The sequence below is a fragment of the Lolium perenne genome, chromosome 4, assembly GCF_019359855.2.
Source record: "Lolium perenne isolate Kyuss_39 chromosome 4, Kyuss_2.0, whole genome shotgun sequence".
Classification (NCBI taxonomy): Eukaryota; Viridiplantae; Streptophyta; class Magnoliopsida; order Poales; family Poaceae; genus Lolium; species Lolium perenne.
In genome coordinates, this window is record NC_067247.2 from 198663840 (window position 1) to 198687126 (window position 23287).

Consider the following 23287-nt stretch of genomic DNA (forward strand, 5'->3'; position numbering starts at 1 on the left):
TTTGGGTTTGATCTTGATTGTTTGATAGGGGAAACTCTCCCGGTATCGATCTCTACTTGTTGTTGATGCTATTGAGTGAAACTATTGAACCAAGTTTATGTTCAGATTGTTATTCATCATCATATCACCTCTGATCATGTTCCATATGATGTCTCGTGAGTAGTTCGTTTAGTTCTTGAGGACATGGCTGAAGTCTAAATGTTAGTAGTGAACTATGGTTGAGTAATATTCAATGGTATGATATTTAAGTTGTGGTGTTATTCTTCTAGTGGTGTCATGTGAACGTCGACTACATGACACTTCACCATTTATGGGCCTAGGGGAATGCATCTTGTACTCATTTGCCAATTGCGGGGTTGCCGGAGTGACAGAAACCTAAACCCCCGTTGGTATATCGATGCAGGAGGGATAGCAGGATCTCAGAGTTTAAGGCTGTGGTTAGATTTATTCTTAATTACTTTCTTGTAGTTGCGGATGCTTGCAAGGGGTATAATCACAAGTATGTATTAGTCCTAGGAAGGGCGGTACATTAGCATAGGTTCACCCACACAACACTTATCATAACAATGAAGATTATCTAGCCGTATGTAGCGAAAGCACTAGACTAAAATCCCGTGTGTCCTCGAGAACGTTTGGTTATTATAAGTAAACAAACCGGCTTGTCCTTTGTGCTAAAAAGGATTGGGCCACTCACTGCAATTGTTACTCTCGCACTTTACTTACTCGTACTTTATTCAACTGTTACATCTAAACCCCCTGAATACTTGTCTGTGAGCATTTACAGTGAATCCTTCATCGAAACTGCTTGTCAACACCTTCTGCTCCTCGTTGGGATCGACATTCTTACTTATCGAAAATACTACGATACACCCCCTATACTTGTGGGTCATCAAGACTATTTTCTGGCGCCGTTGCCGGGGAGTGAAGCGCTATTGGTAAGTGGAATTGGTAAGGAAAACCTTTACTGTTTGTGCTAATTTTATTTCTGCCTGCTGCTATAAGTCATTATGGAGAGATCTTCTCTTCAATTTTTATTTGGGAAATCTACTACTACTGCAACGGTAGTGGATGAGGCGCCAGGTGAGGAAGTGATACCATATAAAATACCTATGAAAATTATTGAACGTGTTATGGATAACCGCTATGAAGGGGATGGAACTGTTCACCCTGGAGATCATTTATTGTTCTTACATGAATTATGCGGTTTATTCAAGTGTGCAGGTATTGCTATGGATGAAGTGAGGAAGAAACTATTCTCTTTATCGCTGTCTGGTAAAGCGGCGCATTGGTATAAATTACTGGATAATGGGGATTCTCTTGAATGGAATGATATTGTGCCCCGGTTTTATTCTAAGTTCTATCCTCCAAGTGAAATTCACAAGGATCGGAATCGCATATATAATTTTTGGCCTCATGATGGAGAGAGTATTGCCCAAGCTTGGGGGAGATTGAAGTCTTTAATGCTCAAATGCCCCATTCATGAGCTTCCTGGTAATGTTATTATTGATAATTTCTATGCAAGACTTTCTTTTCAAGACAAGACCTTGCTGGATACTTCTTGTTCTGGATCATTTACACGCAACAAAGAAGAGTTTAAAAGGGACCTTCTTGATCGGATCCAAGAAAATACTGAAGGTTGGGAGAACGACAAGGATAGAGAATCAGGTATAATTTATGATTATAAATGCATTGAAGCTTTTATGAATACTGATAAATTTCGTAATATGAGTGCTACATATGGTCTTGATTCTCAAGTTGTCAGTAAATCTTTATAAAGCTTTTGCCTCTCATTATGAATTGCCAAAGAAGAATTTTGATAAGTATCATGAACCGTATAAAGATAAAATTGATTCATCTATTAATAAATGCGTTGTAGTTGAAACTGCTGATCATGTTATTCCTGAAGCTTATATTAAAAAAACTCCTTTCCCTGCTAAAATGAAGGAGTACTCTGTTATAAATAGTGCGGTTCATAAAAGTGAAAAGAAACCTGTAGAACCTGAAGAACAAATAAAAGTTGAACTCTTTGTTGCAATAGTTAAAGATCTTGTGACTGAAAATGTGGAGGATGGTCATATTATTTTCTGTGAAGATGCTTCTAATATTGTTTCACATCCTAATAAACCCAAACAAGCTAGTGTTCCTATGCTATCTGTTAGAATTGGTGATCATTGCTATTATGGATTATGTGATATTGGTGCAAGTGTTAGTGCTATTCCTTATGAGCTTTACACGGAGATTATGCACGAAATTGATTCTTGTGAACTTGAAGATATTGATGTGGTCATTCAGCTGGCTAATAGAGAAACTATTTCTCCAATTGGTATTGTTCGAGATGTGGAAGTTTTATGCGGTAAGATTAAATATCCTGCTGACTTTTTGGTACTTGGTTCTGCTGCTAGTGATTATTGTCCTATTATTTTTGGTAGACCTTTTCTAAATACTTGTGGAGCTATTATAGATTGCAAGAAAGAGAAAATTTTGACTAAATTTGCTGGTGAATCTTATGAGTTTAACTTCTCTAAATTTACCAAAACTCCTTATAAAGCTGATTTGCCTAGTGATGATTTTAAAATGGAGCAATGTGCATCTATTGTTCTTGTTCCTAATAATCCTTTGCAGCAACATTTGGAGGATAGCGAGAGTGAAGTTTTTAGGAAAGAAAGAGATGAGCTTGAGGAAATTTTTCTTCGCCAACCTATTCTCAAGCACGATTTACCGGTGGAAGATTTGGGTACAACACCGCCACCAAAGGAAGATCCTGTTTTTGATTTAAAGCCTTTGCCTGATAATCTTAAATATGCTCATATTGATGATAAGAAAATATATCCTGTTATTATTAGTTCTAAGCTTTCAGAGATTGAGGAAGAAAGGTTATTGGAAATATTGAAGAAGCACCGAGGAGCTATTGGCTACACTCTTGATGATTTGAAAGGGATTTATCCTTCTATTTGCCAACATGCTATTAATATGGAAGATGATGCAAAGCCTGTTGTTGAACATCAGCGTCATCTAATTCCGAAGATGAAGGAAGTGGTAAGGAATGAGGTATTAAGACTTCTTGAAGCTGGTATTATATATCCTATTGCTGATAGTAGATGGGTTAGTCCTGTGCATTGCGTTCCCAAGAAAGGAGGAATGACTGTTGTGCCTAATGATAATGATGAGCTCATCCCTCAAAGAGTAGTTGTAGGGTATAGAATGTGCATTGATTTTCGAAAAGTTAATAAAGTTACTAAGAAAGATCATTACCCTTTACCATTTATTGATCAAATGCTAGAAAGATTGTCTAAAAATACTCATTTTTGTTTTCTTGATGGTTATTCTGGGTTTTCACAAATTGCTGTTAAAGCTAAAGATCAAGAGAAAACCACTTTCACTTGTCCCTATGGAACTTATGCTTATAGACGTATGCCTTTTGGTTTATGTAATGCTCCTGCTACTTTTCAAAGATGCATGTCTGCTATTTTTCATGGTTTTTGTGAGAGTATTGTAGAGGTATTCATGGATGATTTTTCCGTCTATGGGAATTCTTTTGATAGTTGCTTGCGAAACCTTGATAAAGTTTTGCAGAGATGTGAAGAAACTAACCTTGTTCTTAATTGGGAGAAATGCCACTTTATGGTTAATGAAGGAATTGTATTGGGACATAAAATTTCTGAGAGAGGTATTGAAGTTGATAGAGCTAAAGTTGAAGCAATTGAGAAGATGCCCTATCCGAGGGATGTTAAAGGTATTCGTAGTGTTCTTGGTCATGCTGGGTTTTATAGGAGATTTATTAAAGATTTCTCCAAGATTTCAAAGCCTCTTACTAATCTTCTTCAAAAAGACGTACCTTTTGTTTTTGATGACGATTGTAAGGAAGCTTTTGAAACTCTTAAGAAAGCCTTAACAACTGCTCCTATAGTTGAACCTCCTGATTGGAACTTACCCTTTGAGATTATGTGTGATGCTAGTGATTTTGCTGTAGGCGCTGTTCTTGGACAGCGAGTAGATAAAAAACTGAATGTTATTCATTATGCTAGTAAAACTCTTGATGCTGCTCAAAGAAATTATGCTACAACTGAAAAAGAATTATTAGCTGTAGTCTTTGCTTGTGATAAATTTAGATCTTATATTGTTGATTCAAAAGTTACTATTCATACTGATCATGCTGCAATTAGATACCTTATGACAAAGAAAGATGCTAAGCCTAGGCTTATTAGATGGGTACTTCTGTTGCAAGAATTTGATTTACATATTGTAGATAGGAAAGGTGCTGATAATCCTGTTGCTGATAATTTGTCTAGATTGGAAAATATTGCTTATGATCCTGTTCCTGTTAATGATAGTTTTCCAAATGAACAATTGGCTGTAATAAAGGTGAGCTCGCGAGACAGTCCTTGGTATGCTGATTATGCTAACTTTATTGTTTCCAAGTACTTGCCTCCAACCTTTTCAGCTCAGCAAAGGAGGAAATTCTTTTATGACTTGAGGCATTATTTCTGGGATGACCCACACTTATATAAAGAAGGAGTGGATGGTATTATGCGAAGATGTGTTCCCGAATATGAACAACAAGAGATATTGAGTAAATGTCATGGTAGTGCTTATGGAGGACATCACGCCGGAGAAAGAACAGTGCAAAAGGTTCTACAATCAGGTTTTTATTGGCCAACTCTCTTCAAAGATGCGAGAAAGTTTATTTTATCTTGTGATGAATGCCAAAGGGTTGGTAATATCTCCAGACGTAATGAAATGCCTATGAATTATACTCTTGTTATTGAACCGTTTGATTGTTGGGGATTTGACTTCATGGGACCTTTTTCGTCTTCGGAAGGTAACACTCACATACTTGTTGCTGTTGATTATATTACTAAATGGGTGGAAGCTATACCTACAAAAAGTGCTGATGGTGAGACCTCTTTAAGAATGCTTTTAGATATTATTTTTCCTAGATTTGGAGTGCCTAGATATATTATGACTGATGGAGGTTCTCATTTTATTCATGGAGGTTTTAGAAAAACTCTTGCTAAGTATGGTATTAATCATAGAATTGCTTCCGCTTATCATCCTCAAACTAGTGGTCAAGTGGAATTATCAAATAGAGAGATTAAATCTATTTTGGGAAAGACCGTTAATAAAACTAGAAAAAATTGGGCTAGTAAATTGAAGGATGCACTATGGGCTTATAGAACTGCTTATAAAAATCCCATGGGAATGTCACCTTATAAAATGGTTTATGGGAAAGCTTGTCATTTACCTTTAGAACTAGAGCACAAAGCTTATTGGGCTGTTAGAGAATTAAATAAAGATCCTAAACTTGCCGGTGATAAGAGGTTGTTGCAATTAAGTTCTCTAGATGAATGGAGAAGTGAAGCTTATGAAAATGCTAAACTCTTTAAAGAGAAAGTTAAAAAATGGCATGATAGAAGGATTATCAAAAGAGAATTTAATATTGGGGATAAAGTCCTATTGTATCGGTCTCGTCTCAGACTCTTTGCAGAGAAATTACTCTCGAAATGGGAAGGACCATATGTTGTCGAGGAGGTGTATCGTTCAGGAGCAATCAAAATTAGCTCTCTCCAAGGCAATGCTACGCAAGTGGTGAATGGACAAAGACTCAAGCATTATATCTCAGGTGATTCCTATAATGTTGATGTTGATATTATTCAAGTGGAAACACCGGAGGCTTTCATCAAAGGGCAAATTGACGATCTGCGTAACTCGACTTTGAATAGGTAACAGATCTTGGTAATGAAAAGTACGCAATTTACTTTCCGAACAATATTTTTGCTGTTTTTGGAAAATATGAAAAATTACGAGTTCGAAACGGAGTGGAAAGGACGCACGAGGGGGCGCCACCATAGGCCGGCGCGGCCTGACCTGGGCCCGCGCCGACCTATGGTTTGGCCGCCTCGTCGCCCCTTTCCGACTCTGGTTCGATCTGGTACTTTCCTTTTGTCGTGAAAATATTTGCTATATAATCCCCCGGACCCCTGGAGGTCCGTATATCGTTTTCTCGACGTGTTTTGTTTCGAGCTGTTTCTGCCAGGATCTGTTTTCAGTTTAGAAGCACCATGGTCTCCAAGAACAAGGGCAAGGAGTTTCCGGGTGAAGATGATCGAGATCTTGGGTGGAAAGAGGAAGACAAGGACGTCAAGGAAGAGGATGAAGAAGAGGTGGAGGAAGATTCGCGCGCACACCCGCGTGCTACCATCGCAAGCATCAAGGTGGTGGACAACCCTTTTAGTGCAAACAAGAGCGCAAGAATTCGCACTGGAGGAGCGGTTCCACGTCATTACCTAGCTCCGAAAACATCTCTATCAGGAGGGAAGGAGCCTGAGGCTGAAGAGTGGGGAAATAACTCCAAGAGCTGGGACTCGCCGTCGGACAGACTCCTTAACCGTGTCGAGCACAATTCAGAGATGATTCGCAATCTCACATACAGGATTGATGAGCTTCAGGAGCTTATTGAGAAGCTTGTCAGGAATTCATCACCACCATCGCCAAAGGAGTAATTCATCATCGGTATTGGCATCCCCTTGGTTTGTTCCAAGCTTGGGGGAGTGCCGCGGTATCACATCATCACTACCTTTTACTTTTATTGTCAAGTAGTGTCATATCATGAGTAGGGAAGTTATCATATAAGATGGGTTGCAGTTTGGCAGTATCTCTCCTTTAGTTGGTTATCTATGTATCCCTTGGTGTGAGTTATCGTTATGGAATATTAATGAGAAGTCTTATCATTTACATATTGCACATCTTATTCTAGTTTGCAATCTCTATCATATGATTTATCTTGTTGTTAGTATTGGTATCACTTTGGGAGCATTGAATAAATCTATTTGGTTTTGGCAAACTTAGCATTGGTCAATAGCAACAACACTTTGAGGTTTAAGTAGAAAAGAGAAATACATGTAGATGTTTCATTGTCTTTCTTTCTTGTTAGCTCATAGCTTATTATTCTGAAGTTAAAATTGTTTGAGCTTACAAGGAAGATGCATGATTGTTTCTATCACATGTATATTTGTTTGTTTCCCTCGACTCTTATGCTTGCTAATTAACCTTGCTAGCCAAAGACCTGTACTGAGAGGGAATACTTCTCGTGCATCCAAACCTTAACCCAAACCTATGTCATTTGTGTCCACCATACCTACCTACTACATGGTATTTTCTGCCATTCCAAGTAAATACTTCATGTGCTACCTTTAAACAATTCAAAACTTAGTATCTCCTATTTGTGTCAATGTTTCATAGCTCATGAGGAAGTATGTGGTGTTTTATCTTTCAATCTTGTTGGGCAACTTTCACCAATGGACTAGTGGCTTCATCCGCTTATCCAATAATTTTGCAAAAAGAGCTGGCAATGGGATTCCCAGTCCCAAATTAATTAAACTAAATAGACACTCCTCCATGGTATGTGATTGATGGACGACACCCGAAGGATTCGGTTAGCCATGGCTTGTGTAAGCAAAGGTTGGGGGGAGTGTCATCATCATAATAAAACTAAAATAAAAAGGCACTCCTTCATGGTATGAGATTGTTGGCAGGCACCCGAGGATTCGGTTAGCCATGGTTTGTGAAAGAAAGGTTGGAAGGAGTGCCACACAAAATAAAAATAATATGGGAGCCGCTCTTTGAAGGTTGTCTGGCAAGGGGGTTAGAGTACCCGCTACCAGTCGTTGACAACAACAAACACCTCTCAAAAATGTTACTTTTATTCTCTTTATATGATTGCAAAACTGAAAAAGCTCTAGCACATGATTTAATCCCTGCTTCCCTCTGCGAAGGGCCTGTCTTTTACTTTATGTTGAGTCAGTAAACCTATTTCCCTCCATCTCAAGCAAGCATTTGAGTAGTTGTGATCAAACCATTATATTGTGATTTGCTTCATCATGTCTTTTATTCTTCCTTGTTTAGTACAAGTTTTATCTGAATGAATATAGCTTTGCAAGTTATCAATGATTATGAGGAGACCATTATGATTGAGTATGCAAGTTGTGCCTTATAAACTTTAACATGAGAGCGCTGCTCAATGAGATAAGTATAATCTGTTAATTGTTCTCTGACCAAGAACGAAGTTTGCCATCACCAATTATGATTTCTTATGCACCTTTATTTGTGATTACCTTATACTTGTTTCAAGTTGAGTTATATGAGGAAGTTGACTACTATAATGTCTTGTGCGAATGAATATGATGCTTCTTGTCCGTATTTTATTTATCGACTCTTCACTCCATAAACATGTGGTCCTGTTTATCGAGCTCAGTTTCGCTTGGGGACAAGCGAAGTCTAAGCTTGGGGGGAGTTGATACGTCCAATTTGCATCACTATTTTATATCATAATTTGCTGTTATTCATTGATATATTTCATATTGGGACACAATACTTATGTTATTTCATCTATTTTGCATGTTTCATCATTATTGGAGGATCAAGCACCAGAGCCAGGATTCTGCTCGAAAAAGCACCGTCAGAACGCAATATTTCGGAAGATCAACTGTGTAAGGAAATTATACCAAAAATCCTATTTTTCAAGATGACGAAGGAAGCCAGAAGGAGGAGCCAGGTGGACCCAGGGTGGGCCCACACCATAGGGCGGCGCGGCCCATGGCCTGGCCGCGCCACCATGTGGTGTGGGGGCCCCACAGCCCCTTTCGCCTCCTTTTCTTCGCGAAATCCTTCGTCCCGAAAACCGAAGCCACAGAGGGTACCTCGCGAAGAGTTACAGCTGCCTCTGCGGGGCGGAGAACACCAGAGAGAAAAGAGCTCTCCGGCGGGTAGGAATCCGCCGGGGAAATTCCCTCCGGGAGGGGGAAATCGACGCCATCGTCACCGTCATCGAGCTGGACATCATCTCCATCACCATCATCATCATCTCCACCATCATCACCGCCATCTCCACCGCTGGACACCGTCACCGCCGTAGCAATTTGGGTTTGATCTTGATTGTTTGATAGGGGAAACTCTCCCGGTATCGATCTCTACTTGTTGTTGATGCTATTGAGTGAAACTATTGAACCAAGTTTATGTTCAGATTGTTATTCATCATCATATCACCTCTGATCATGTTCCATATGATGTCTCGTGAGTAGTTCGTTTAGTTCTTGAGGACATGGGTGAAGTCTAAATGTTAGTAGTGAACTATGGTTGAATAATATTCAATGGTATGATATTTAAGTTGTGGTGTTATTCTTCTAGTGGTGTCATGTGAACGTCGACTACATGACACTTCACCATTTATGGGCCTAGGGGAATGCATCTTGTACTCGTTTGCCAATTGCGGGGTTGCCGGAGTGACAGAAACCTAAACTCCCATTGGTATATCGATGCAGGAGGGATAGCAGGATCTCAGAGTTCAAGGCTGTGGTTAGATTTATTCTTAATTACTTTCTTGTAGTTGCGAATGCTTGCAAGGGGTATAATCACAAGTATGTATTAGTCCTAGGAAGGGCGGTACATTAGCATAGGTTCACCCACACAACACTTATCATAACAATGAAGATTATCTAGCCGTATGTAGCGAAAGCACTAGACTAAAATCCCGTGTGTCCTCGAGAACGTTTGGTTATTATAAGTAAACAAACCGGCTTGTCCTTTGTGCTAAAAAGGATTGGGCCACTCGCTGCAATTGTTACTCTCGCACTTTACTTACTCGTACTTTATTCAACTGTTACATCTAAACCCCCTGAATACTTGTCTGTGAGCATTTACAGTGAATCCTTCATCGAAACTGCTTGTCAACACCTTCTGCTCCTCGTTGGGATCGACATTCTTACTTATCGAAAATACTACGATACACCCCCTATACTTGTGGGTCATCAGTGCCCGATGAGATCATAAAAAAAAGAGAGAGAGAAGAAAGAAAAAAGAAAAAGAAAAAGAGCAGAGCAAAAAAGTATATTTCGAGTTATAAATAACTCTGCATATACTCCCATCGGGAGAGCAATATAAGTCATCTTTGACTCGATAAAATGTGCCATTCCAACAGCCGAAAAAGCACTCGACAATATATTCTCAGAACGCCAAAGTTGCGATCAATTTCTGAATGCCGCAAATTTGCGAAGATAAGACCCCAGATCCGTTCTGCTGGGCGTGGCATCGCCGAAGACTGCGCTCTGCTACTTTTATCCGTATCAACAGATACGAAGAAAAATCCTAACGGACGCGTTAGGTACCCGATTTTACTGGGACTCGACAGAATGGTAAGACCTTAAGCGGCACCTGTCGAAGTTTACACCAGTATCCCGAGATCATGTCCAGGGACGTGATCTTGAAGTAGGTTTTTGCGGATTGCCACTAGAGCAGTTAACTAGTACCTGATCCGTCAGATGAACTAGCCCCAACTACCATTATTCCTGTACAATATAGAAGTTTATGAGAAGAAATATAGAAAAGTTGAAGTTGTCGAATAAAGATAAACAGTGGAGATTTTCCTTAACTCTACGATTTAAGCAAAATCTCGGGGGCTACTGACATAGGCATCCCAAATGGGCCTGCCGAAGATAGTACTCGGGGTTTACTGAAGGTCCATTACCCGAAGAATAAGAAGATTCGGGAGCCCAAGATATTATTAAGGAAAGACTAGAGTTGTAATAGGAAGTGTTATTTGTAATCTTACGGGAAGAGTTAGAAACCCCCCCGGACTCTGTAACTTGTACGGCACGAATCCCTCGGCTCCGCCTCCTATATAAGGGGGAGTCGAGGGACTCAAAAATCATCGAATCATTGTTCTCAAACCCTAGTTTTGTAATCGTCGAGTACTTTTCGGCTGAAACCTTCGAGATCTACTTGCCCTCTACTTCCAACTAAACCCTAGTCTACTATCCGTAGGCATTGACAAGTTAATACCTTGTCAGCCGTCGCTCGGAGGGACCAGGGCCAGCCGCAGTTCTGGGAGCCTCCCGGCTCTTCGTGTTGCCAGCCGTAGCTCGCCGGTGGGTTTCGGACGCCAACAGTAAGAAAGTGGGCAAGAGACATCCATCCAAGAGTATCATCTCAACTTCAAGGCCATTGGAGCTCATTCACTTGGATCTCTTTGGACCCACAACTTATGATACTCTTGGTGGAAGTAGGCTTGGACTTGTTATAGTTGATGATTACTCACGGTTTACATGTGTGTTCCTCCTCAAATCCAAAGATGAGACTCATGTGGAATTCATTAAGTGGGCCAAACAAGCTCAACACTCTCATGGTCAAGAAATCAAGGCGATAAGGACGGATAATGGCTCCGAATTCAAGTACACCGTGCAAGATTTTGTTGAAGATGAGGGAATAAAGCATCAATTCTCCACACCATATACTCATCAAATGAGTGGTGTTGTGGGGAGAAAGGACCGTACAATTATTGAAATGGAAAGAACCATGTTGGATGAATTCAATTCACCCCATAATATTTGGGATGAAGCCATTGGTACCGCGGTTCATGCTTCAAACCGGCTTTTTCTTCGACCAATCTACGACAAGACCCCCTATGAACTTCTCACGGGGAACAAGCCGAACATCTCTATTTCCGAGTCTTCGGATGTAAATGCTTCATCAAGAATAAGAAATAAAAACTCGGTAAATCCGAATCTAGAACCTTTGAAGGTACATTTGTTGGTTATGTGGACGAATTCCACACCTATAGGTACTACAACAAGTCCACCGGTCAACTACGGCGCAACGGCTCGGGCCTTGGTCAAGATGAAACTAGTCGTTGGAACCGCCACGTGTGTTCTCTGGACGATTTACGTCGACTGACCTGCGTCGACTGGCTCACACCGATTGGCTTGCGCCGACTGGTCATTACCGATTGATATATGCCGACTGACCCGGTCGACTGGCTCACGCCGACTGGCTCGCACCAATTGGCTCCTTTCGACTAAACTTTATGTCGCAATTATTTACTCTGTTTCAGGAGCTCGCCGCCGATTCGCCGTGGATCCTTGTCAAGCCTCTCCGTGCTTTGCCTCGACTCCACGCCAATCCACGACGCGTTCGGGGACTACTGATGTGGATACACCTAAGGGGTTCCACCATTAGTCTCAATCGCCACAGGAGAGAGGGCCCAAGAAGGGGTCCAGTTGGATGGGGCGACTGGGCCTAAAACCCCAAGCGACTGGGCTTGAACCTTGGAGAACGGCGACTGGCCCGGAGGCGCAGGCAACTGAAGCTGTACATTACTTGGGCGCGGGATAAAGGATCCCGGCCTTATAGTGATTGTTGAGATACGATCTTATCCTCATGTAACTCTAGATCGGGAGTGCCTATATAAACCCCCGAGCTAAACCCTAGAAGGGATCCGCACTCATTCTTCCTCACCTCCATAGCTCTCGTTCCTCCGGACGACTGAGTCACTCAATTGTAAAACTCCACTGAGTAATAGATCTAGTAGGATGTATGCCTTTTACTCTCCGAGGGGCTGAACCTGGGTAAAACCCGTCCTGTGCACCTCGCTCCGTAGATGGCTACGCCACCTTACCCCTGCATCAATAAAGTGCTGCACCATATAGCACCTGCCGTGGTCATATCCGCGACAATATAAATTCTCGTAAGATGACATGACCATTTATGAGTTTTTTTTTGAAATGAGAAGATGAGAATACTACGGTTAATTATTCGATTTTTCTATGTCTCAGTCAACTGAAATTTTCTCAAATCTAAATCACTTACAAAAAAGTGTTTGAGTTGTACTTTTCTGTAAAAAAAGTGCAATCGTACTTTTCTGTCAGAAATGTGCAACTGAACCGAGTTGCACTTTTTTTTAAACTGTAGTTGCACTTTTGTGAGGTGACTGATATTTAAGAAAATCTCGGGTCAAAAGTGAGATATAGGCACACCCAATTTTTTTTTAAAAAAAATAGTTTTACTAGTTAAAATTGTGTCGATGGTCTCGCAGTACATACACTCGAAGAATGCGTGTCCCTTGTGTATTCCGTTAAAATATTTGAACAAAAGCAACGTTAGATAGAGGTGTGGCGAAATGGAAATCGCCGTGGCCGTTCTAGTCGAGTCGGGTCGCCTTCGCCATCCGTCCGTGGCACGCCATTCTTCTCCTTCCCGTTAAAAACCAATGGAGCATAAAACCCTGGCCCCCCTCGCGCGGCCACCTGTCTCCTCTCTCTCTCTCCCCTTCTCCCTCCTGCTCCGCGCCAAGCGTCTCGCTTCCATCCTTCGCTTCCCATGGCGGCCACGGCGGCGGCGAATGGCCCCGAGTGCCCCGCCACGCAGGTCGTGGGCGCCGACGGGGAGATGGACGGCGCCGCGATGGAGCGGTTCGCGGCGGCGGCGGGGCTCGCCTCGCGGGGCCTCTCCTACGTCGTCGTCTCCATCTTCGGGCCCCAGGGCAGCGGTGAGTGCTATCCACCTACGGCTTCTCCTCTAGCCAACGTTTTTTTGCGGCGGTGGGAACGATAAAATCGGCTTGTGTCCAGGCAATTAACACGAATACCCGTTCCCGTTGTGCGCGTCGTCTGCGATTTGATTTCATTCCTGGAGTAACGTGCGATCCGTTTCGTTTCCTACGGTGCGATGATTGCGTAGGGCAGTAGTTACCGGTTTTGCTTAGGTAATTCATCAATTCGAAAATTTCCTGATGGCTAGCGGTTCTGAGTTCCTGATGGCTACTTTGTTCACCCACCAGGGAAAAGCACCTTGCTCAACCACCTCTTCGGGACAAGCTTCACCGAGATGGATGCCTTGAAAGGGAGGTAAAGGCTGAGTCGTCTTCTCTTCAGTTGTTCCATTTCCTAGTGGCATGCATGCAAGCATGTGGAATTGAGTGTTACTTATTGCTCTGCTTCTGCTGCCAGGAACCAGACCACCAAGGGAATGTGGGTTGCCAAAGCTGTTGGCATTGAGCCCTTCACTGTCGTTATGGATTTGGAGGGGACGGATGGGAGGGAAAGAGGGGAGGTGAATCATTTTCTGCTTGCAAATCTGTTCGATGTTCAGATATTCTGCTTTCAGTTTTCTTTGTTTTATGCCAGATTGTGTGGATGAACCATATATTCCTCATTCTCTAGCATTCATTGAGTCCTTTGTCTCTTATATGTTGATTCATGTCCTCAAAAGTAGTACACGTAACTTATTTCCTCTGTACCACAAAGTGTTTAACCTGCTGAGAAGAAAATGGCTGCCATTCACATGCCGCATTAGTAACCTTATTAAATTCCTCAAAAGTAGTATTTATGCTCTTGTTTCCAGCACAGAATGGAGGTTATCAGTACTCGTGGTTGCATCAAGCTATAAATGGAGTAGTACAGCTAGTTTACTATTTTGCAGCCTAAATACAAGCAATTGATCTTGAGCTATAGATGCAAATGCAAGTAATCAATCCCCCCATCTACGACAGTTTGAACTAGAATTTCAGTCATCAGTTATTTTATTTTTTTGAAAAGGAGGGAGCACTGCATTTGGTGATGCACGGAGCCATATTTATTATAAAAAGTATTACTACAAAGTATCAAGTTCTATAAAATGAATCCATCAACTTAAACCATACATACCCTGTCACTTCTGACTTCTGACTTCTGACCATAAATTTGACGTTTCTTTTGTTGAGTGAGGCTCTTTACCTTTTGTTTCCACTTTTTAACTGATTAGTATTATCTATTATCTCCTCTCTAAGGGCGACGTTTTCTTATTAGTGTCTGTTATTTGTGCAGGATGATACTGCCTTTGAGAAGCAGAGTGCCCTTTTTGCTCTTGCAGTTTCAGATATTGTTATGATAAATTTGTGAGTTGTGATGTTGTTCAGTATACTTTTGTTGGTGACTTATATCTAAATTAGTGCAATGGGCAGAGAGCAATTTTGCTCAACCTAATCACGTGGCTTGGTAAATATGCACTCTATAGGTGGTGTCATGACATAGGCCGAGAACAGGCTGCTAACAGACCTCTTTTGAAAACAATATTTGAGGTAATCTCAGTTGCAGTGAGACATGGAGTACTATTTATGTCTAATTATGAAATTATTCTTATGATTTTTTTTTGTCTATTTAAGGTTCTGATGCGTTTATTCAGCCCTCGCAAAACGACACTGCTACTTGTGATTCGCGACAAAACAAAGGTTTGTACAGTTCTAGAAACCGAGACACACAATTTTATTCTTCTACCTCTGCATTCAGATCTGCTCAACTTGTATTTATTTAGATTACGGAAGAGAACTCTCCGCTGGCCTCTGCATGATTCAATGCACACATCCATGCTTAACATATATGGAATAACTTGGTCAACAGGCAATAGCACCCGTGACATTTTTATTTATAAAAACAGCTGTGGGGCACCACAGGGAGGCCAGGCCTCGAACCATGATGGGGCTTAGCGAGCGCAGAAGCCGCTAGCCAACTGAGTGGCATTCAGTACTCATGCTTCGTTATTATTTTCCTCTTCTTTGCAGACTCCTGTAGAGTATCTTGCCCAGGCTCTAACAGAGGATATTCAGAAGGTGTTCATGTCTTATTTTCTGCTCACCTTTCTTTTCCCTTTTGTCATACTGTAATAATCATATATTTTCTGTTTTTACCAGATATGGGATTCTGTTCCCAAACCGGAAGTCTTCAAGGAAGCTGCGCTAAGTGATTTCTTTAATGTAAGTGCATGAGTTTTACTGAAAGTGGGATTTGCGTATATCGACCGACATATATTTTCTGCAATATAAAGGTGGATGTCACTGCTTTGTCAAGTTATGAAGAGAAAGAAGAACTATTTAAGGAGCAGGTATATTAGAATATAATATACTTTACTTTTCTCTCACGTACTGGTTGCAGCTATATTTTAGTTTAGGGGATTTGTTTGCGGAGTCAGTATCTAAGTTAGTCCTTATTTTTGAGAGATAAGACCTTGTAGTGTACCGTTTAATTTTTGTTACTTCCTTGCAGGTTGGGAAACTCAGGAACAGGTTTATTAACTCAATTGCTCCAAGCGGTTTAGCAGCTGATAGAAGGGGTGTGATACCTGCTTCAGCTTTCTGTATTAGTGCGATGCAGATCTGGAAAGTAATACAGGAAAATAAGGATCTAAACCTTCCTGCTCACAAGGTTAGTTTATTGTGGTTTCTAATGACAGTGTTGTGAGACAAGTACACTTCATTGGGTACATAAGCATGCTTCAAAACAGTTTTATATTATAAATTATACGTTTAATTTTCTTTCCTTCTGCATTTTGTAGGTCATGGTTGCTACTGTTCGTTGTGAAGAGATTGCAGATGAAAGGCTTCAATCTTTTATGTCGGATGAGGTGACCTTAGTAACTTACTCTTATGTTATACTTGTTCTTAATTTTTTCTTCTTGCTACCGAACAACACGAGTAAAGTCTTTTGTACCAAGCAAGTTGTGGTAGGCTAGAGATGAAACCCAACAAAAACTTGTGGCAACCAAAGAATAAAGAGAGAAAGAATAGAGTACAATAAAAGTAAATTAAGGTTCCGACACGTGGATTGCTGATTTCCATGCTGTCATATCAAGTGTCAAATCTATAGGTACATTCCAATCTAGTGGCAGACCCAGGAACATTTGGGAGCCTTGGGCATATTGCAAATTTAAAGGCTTAAGTTGCTATTTTTTTTGTTCAAATTTCTATGAAAATAAAAAAATGCAAGGAAGCACCTCCAGCAAGCTTGGGCAAGTGCCTAGGCTTGAGGGATGCTGGATACACCTATGTTCCAATCCTTCCAAGTCCCCTTTTCACCGCCTCCTCCCATGTGAACTTTGGTCACCCTATCGTTCGTATTGCCGCCACCCTTCGAATCCCACTATTCACTGGTGCATGAGTACTCCCAACATTCTGAACATTCATATCTCCTTGAGCTTCTCATTTGTAGGTACGCTTCTAACCATGCCCTCCAAGTCCTCCCAACATTGTCTCTTGATGCTCGACATTCAGGACTAGATTCCCAACAACTAGTTTGTCTAGGATACTCATATCCCTATGTCTTCTTACATAGACCCTTACGATGATGTAGCGCTCCACTAAGGGGGTAACTTCCTGGACCTTGCTCATTTAACACCACACCTGGGTTACAGTATGCTGTCATTGAGAGGGTTACACCCCCAACAAGTTTCTATTGGCTTTCATATCCATAGGAATGGCAAGTTTTTACGTTGGCTCGTCAAGCCTATCACAACCCCCTCCTTTATGCTGGGGTCCGATTATGCCTAAAGAAAATTGGCGGAGTTTTTCTTTTGTTTGTACTTTGGGAATTAAATATTTCGCTCTGCAGGGTTGGTTGGAGCTAGAGGCAGCTGCAAAATCTGGTCCAGTAACAGGTTTTGGAATGAAGCTCAGTGCCATTGTTGATTCTTATCTATCAGAGTGAGTGACTGACTATACTTTTCTTGGCAACGTTCTTTGTACAAAATTAAGATAATCACTCGGCTGTCATGATCCATAATGCTTGTCTTCTCGATTAAGAAATTCCTGAACCTGTTAGTTTTATTATGTGCTGCTCGTTTGCTTCAGAGGTGTAATACTAAAGCTTTTCCCTTGCACACGGTATGTTCAGTCTTTGTTTCGTTCTAACTCTGTGGTTCTATATTGCTAGATACATTTCATGTACTGCATATATGGAAAGTAATTGTTACCCAACATATCAATCGATGGATGCACCCACTTATTTTTCGTTAGTTTGTCATGCTCCTCTATCTACCAGGGATTCGTTCAAGCTTTCTGAACCAGCTTTTACCTATTTTTCTTGTCAGATAGCCAATAATTTTCTGCTCCATGGCTCTACTTTTCATAGCAAATTATAAGTTGAGCACAACACAGTTTAGCAACCGCAAACTGAGGCTAGATGTTGGTCATATCCTCTTATGTTCTTTAAACAGCAGTAGGCAGTAGTCATACTCGGAAGCTATATAGTTCATAATGATTCTCCTCCAATGAAGAGCTCCAAACGTCCAGTACTCAATCCTTAAGGCTCTTATCTATGAGGATGCTTACGCAGTTCCTAGTACCAGCTAAACCTGAATACCAAAGCTTGAAGCCGGTATTCTCAACTTCCCTCGCCTTCGCCCGCCCATCTAGTCTCGTGGACACAACGGATATTTACACGCTTCCTGATCGCAGCATCCACTAACTCCCGTACCTTCCCGGTCTAGGATCCTACCCACCCGCAACCTTTTCTGAGGTGTACGGTTTCTTAATGATTACCTCACTTTTAAAAATACTGCCATTCGTTTGTACTGTACCATATTCTGAGGTGTACGGTTTCATGTGGTGGAAACCTGTAAAGAATCTTGCTTTTTACAATGATGATTTCCTTGTAGCATTTTCTTTTGTTCTGACTCAACTGACTTTATTTGGGTGTTTTGGCACTACAAAGTAGTACAAATGTAGAGATGTTTGGATTGTTTTAGTCGGTGTTTCTTTTAGTGTGTCTTGATCCTTGAAAGCACATGAAGAAAATGGTCTTGACATTTATTTCGTATGGTCTGAGCTTAATGCATTTTCTTGCAGGTATGACATGGAAGCCATGTACTTCGATGAAAGTGTCAGAACTGTTAAGCGTCAACAGTTAGAATCGGATATTCTACATGTACGTTGCTCATTGATACTCTTATTTCACTCTTGACTTGAAGAAAGTATCATTGTAACCAGTTAGGATGATTTCTTACGAGGATGCCCATCTTGCTTTAGTCTGATACCATGTCAAGCTTTATGCACTAGCCAACGCAACCAAAACTCCGAATTAATAAGCGCTAGTGCAATTCACTTATGCACTTTAACACTCCCTCACGCGCGATTGGAAGACAAGTCAAATGTTGTAGACTCAGAAGTAGGCTCAAGAGGCTTTGTACATGGAACGGTGAGGTATGACTCAAAAGGCCTATACGTGACAACGAGGGGGCAACAACAATTTTAGAATAAATTGCGAAAACCAGGATTCAAACTCAATACCTTAAGCTCAAATACCATGTTGTGAAGTGAGCACCTGACATTCACATGGGCCAACGGCCAATACATGTACAAGTGTGGCAATATGCAGAAAACCCTTAGGATAAGGCACTATACATCCCTAACACATCATAGGTCCTTAAACTATTTCAGGGTCTTTCACATGGACCCTTGAACTTTGAAAATCGTCCCAGGCGGTGGAAGTGCAGTTAGTGAATTATCCAGGTCCAAAGCTGCCCCAATGCATTTGATGTCCCAGTTTGCACGTTGACCGGTGACATTTCAGACAGGGGACATGTGCGTGTTCATACCGCTGAGTTCCTAAAGTGCAGGGGGCTGTCCTCACCATACGGCATGCTGTGGCAGGTATCACTGCTGCGTACTTATGGCTGAAGTTGAAGTCGGTGGCCTTGGTGCGGTGTAGCATACCTCTGGTGTCATGGCCAATATGCTGCTGCCGGCTACCGAGCTGAGCTGCACCGAGTCTCAGGCTTTGACTTTTGGTGTAGCATGGCTGAGAGGGGGTGTTACAGTATATGTTGATTGCCCACCTTCTCTCCATAAGTTCGGACTTTTGGTTCTAGTGGTGGTGCATGGAACTTAACATCAAAGTACCAGCTATGGCAGATGTAGGCGGAGATTTGGACCCGGGTGATCCACTAGTGGCACATCCAGGACCCAGATGGCAGTTTTGTAGTCTCAGGACCTAGACAAGACCTCAAAATAGTTGACTTATAATACACTTATTCTATATTCAGTCTAGGTGAATAAATTTCTCAAGCTCAGTGCTTGGCCTATGCCAGTTTATATTGTTGGCTGTTGTTGTGTACATATATTTCAGTATCAAGTATTATCTTGCAAACATCTCAGACACTCAGTTTAGAATCTTTCTTATGTTCTATTAAGTTAGCTGAAGTAGATACTGTGTCTTATCAATTCTTAGAAAAATGAAATGGGATGTTTTCATTTTATCTTGTGTTGTTCACTTGGTCTCATCTTCTGCAGCACGCGTATCCTGCTTTTGAAACAGTGGTGAAACATCTGCATTGCACGGTCCTCGATAAATTCAAAAGTGATCTAGAACAATCATTGAGGACAGGTGGGAGATTTGCTGCAACAGCTCGTTACTGTGCCCAGTCTTCATTAGTGGAGTTTGACGTTGGATGGAGAGGTAAAGAAACAACTACCTGCCTCTAGATATCTTTAGGATTAAATTATTTGGCGATTATTTGACCAGTGTTATCTTGTCATGTGCTTTATTCTTCAGGTAGTGATGTACATGATTAGTGATGTTCTATTGATAAATTTGGGTGACATGTTATTAATGTGACCCTGTAACCATATGCAGTATTGTGGAAATTGATTTCTAATGTTTTAATACTGCTTTCATTTTTTTATCTTCACAATAATGGATGTAAGGTTGCTCTCAGCAACATATTGCACTTCGAGTTCAATTAGCTTTTGCTTGTTGATCATGCTGTAAGCAGTAGATTCATGGTTCATATGCTTACTCCTGGAATTTGTATTCCTCATTTGTGTATGTTTTTAATAGATATTCCTATTTATATGAACTACTTTGACCAATTTCTTCTTTGTTTCCATGCAGATGCAGTAGTTAAACATGTGGACTGGGATGGTACAAGTATTAGAAACAAACTACAGCAGCATGTAGAGGTTCATACAGAATCTGTTAGGAGTGCAAAATTGGATGAACTAAAAGCTACCTATGAGGTATTTTCCTATTCACCGGACAGTGAAATCTCGAGACCCCAGCATGCTTCCCCCTTTCTTTCTGAAATAACAGCAAGTTCCTGGAATCCTTCAGTAAGAAGTTTTTACCACCATGACAGTTTTTAACTTGTTCCATCTTCATGCTTTGCACTTCATCATTGAACATTGCAGAAAAAACTCTTGGATGCACTTTCTGGACCTGTACAATCAATCCTAGAAACTGGCAACCGAAACTCTTGGGCATCTATTAGGAGATTATATAGGCGTGAGACTGAAAATGCTATACTGAGATTTTTAAATTCCCTTTCTGAGTATGAGCTGGACCAGACAGCTTCTGCTCAAATGGTCTTAGAATTAAGGGAATATGCAAGATGCACAGTAGAAAAGAAAGCTCGAGAAGAAGCTGGAAACGTTCTTATGCGTATGAAAGAAAGGTAGAACTTTATTCCTTCGTTCTTATGTGTATGGCAATGTAAGGATGGCACTAACGCCCATATATCATTAACATCTTTGCTATCTGTTCTGTTTATCCATAGGTTTTCCACTGTTTTGAGCCGTGATAAGGATTCAATGCCAAGAACATGGACAGCAAATGAAGATATACGTTCAATCACCCGAGAAGCACGCTTGGCGGTATTGATGATTCACATATCCAAAATTACTATATTGCCATTCTTGGGTGACGCCGTCATCTGAAATTCACGTGTACAAAAAATAATAATCTGTTTACCGTCTTCAAATTTCAGGCTCTAAGACTTATGTCAGTTATGGCAGCTGTACGGTTGGACGAAAAACAAGATAAAATAGACCGCGCTCTGATGATTTCCCTTTTAGATGGAGGACCACTTTCCCAAAAGAGGAGCATCGAGTTCACTTCCGATCCACTTGCTTCAAGCACGTGGCAAGAGGTGCTGACTCTTATACTTGGCTCTCTACTACAGTTCTGAAGGCACAAAAGTGCGAAATAAATTGGAATTTCTTTTATTTCGTACAGGTGTCACCAAAGGATACACTAATCACACCAGTGCAGTGTAAATCCATCTGGAGGCAATTCAAAGCAGAGACAGAGTATCCTCTTGCACAAGCAATTTCGATGCAGGTCTGTTTTCCTGGGTCATTTCCTGCCCAAGTGCTCATTCAATCAATCAGTTCTTTCATAGCCGTAGTCTATGTTTATTTGACCGCAAATTGGTATTTATGTTATAATTTAGATCGTTGATAGTTGAATTGATAGGATAAAGTCAAATTCTTATTTTCGTTGGGGGTGGGGGCAAATTATTCTACGTTTTCCCATTTAACACCCTAAAAAAATTGCTTCATTTAATTTTTCCAAGTCTAGGGGGGCAGCGGCCCCCACTGACTTACACATAGCTACCTCCGTTACTCTGAATACTAGTGCTTGTAGTCTCATTATGTGGAATTACGTTTATTAGGTATATCAATGTTGGTATATTTGCAGTATGTGGTGTGCTGATCGAATTCTTCCTGTCCAACCTTTCCGCCAGGAAGCACACAGACGTAGTAGCAACTGGTTACCACCTGCATGGACCATTCTGCTTCTTGCTATACTTGGTTTCAACGAATTTGTGTTTTTTCTGAGGTAATCGTCTCCTGAAGTAAATTTATATGGTTGAATATTTGAATTCTCTTTTAACTTCTGATGTTGGTGGGCTAATCAAGTTAATTTCTTTTGACCGTGATCAGGAACCCTGTATATATTCTGGGGCTGTTTCTCGCCTTTGTACTGTCTTATGCTGTATGGTTGCAATACGACATAACTGCTTATTTCCGCAACGGCAATGTAAGGATCTGCACACCTCTTTTGACATATATTAGTTCCAGGGTTCTCCCTTGATATTACGCCGAGTCGAAGTTGTTTCTACCAAGCAATTTCTCATCTATTTTCATTATACAGCTAGAAACCCATTGCATTTTTTCCATTTCACTTTTACCTTAATTTCCAGTTGCCATGCTGCCATTTGCAGGTGTCTGGACTTCTCACCATTTCGTCAAGTCTTCTCCCCACTATCATGGAGATCGTAACTGCGATCGTCAACATGACCCACAACAAGAAGCATTCTTCGCACATGTCTCGCGCCGGGCCACACCATGCTCAAAGCTTCAGTAACCAGACGCGGAAACACGCTCAAGTGCACTACCATGCTTCTCCAGACTCCGCTTCCTCATCGTCCTCGGTGGACTCGAACAGTGACAATGAGTCTTGAAGCCGCTATCACAAACGTCTCATGGAAGAGCCGCTTCAGTATTCAGGGGGCGGGCTTTGTGACCTGATGTGCAGATCAACAGTAGAATGAACTGTAAAGTTGGCCGTTTGCTGATTACTAGTACGGAGTATATGGTAATATCCACGGACTGTAGCTACGTGTGCAGTGTATCAACTGTAACGTTGGATGTGCAGACTCGAACATGATTGTGTCAAAAAGGATGAAAAGAACTCTACATAATACTACATATATACGTTACATATCCGACAACCAAATTTCCATGAAACTACTATAGTTCTATACACAACGCATGTTTACTGGTGATACTGTTCAGTGGCCATGGTTTGTTTTATCTTGGGTAGGATACTCTCCGATCGATGAACCCGCGATATCTTTGGTTCGTATATTTGGTGTGTACTAGCAGCGTGTACGGCCTGTCACTAGGGCATTGTTAACTGAAGCAGCCCCTTAA

General features: G+C 41.2%; 1 protein-coding gene across 2 annotated transcripts; it reads left to right on the forward strand.

The window, feature by feature from the left end:
* Positions 1 to 13061: 13061 nt before the first annotated feature.
* Positions 13062 to 23071, forward strand: LOC127295199 (protein ROOT HAIR DEFECTIVE 3 homolog 2). Of its 2 annotated transcripts, none has more exons than XM_051325101.2 (22): positions 13062 to 13315; positions 13607 to 13673; positions 13776 to 13878; positions 14631 to 14701; positions 14821 to 14884; positions 14969 to 15034; positions 15365 to 15412; positions 15494 to 15556; positions 15628 to 15684; positions 15846 to 16004; positions 16135 to 16203; positions 17187 to 17278; positions 18422 to 18500; positions 19865 to 20030; positions 20466 to 20590; positions 20762 to 21024; positions 21127 to 21223; positions 21337 to 21498; positions 21585 to 21689; positions 22096 to 22190; positions 22295 to 22391; positions 22576 to 23071. In XM_051325101.2, the coding sequence occupies exons 1-22, from the start codon at positions 13147 to 13149 to the stop codon at positions 22813 to 22815; spliced, it is 2457 nt and encodes an 818-aa protein (XP_051181061.1). In that variant the 5' UTR covers positions 13062 to 13146; the 3' UTR covers positions 22816 to 23071. The 2 variants fall into 2 exon arrangements, with proteins under 2 accessions (XP_051181061.1, XP_051181062.1); XM_051325102.1 differs by lacking the exon at positions 13062 to 13315 and adding an exon at positions 13420 to 13531.
* The last annotated feature ends 216 nt before the right edge of the window (positions 23072 to 23287 follow it).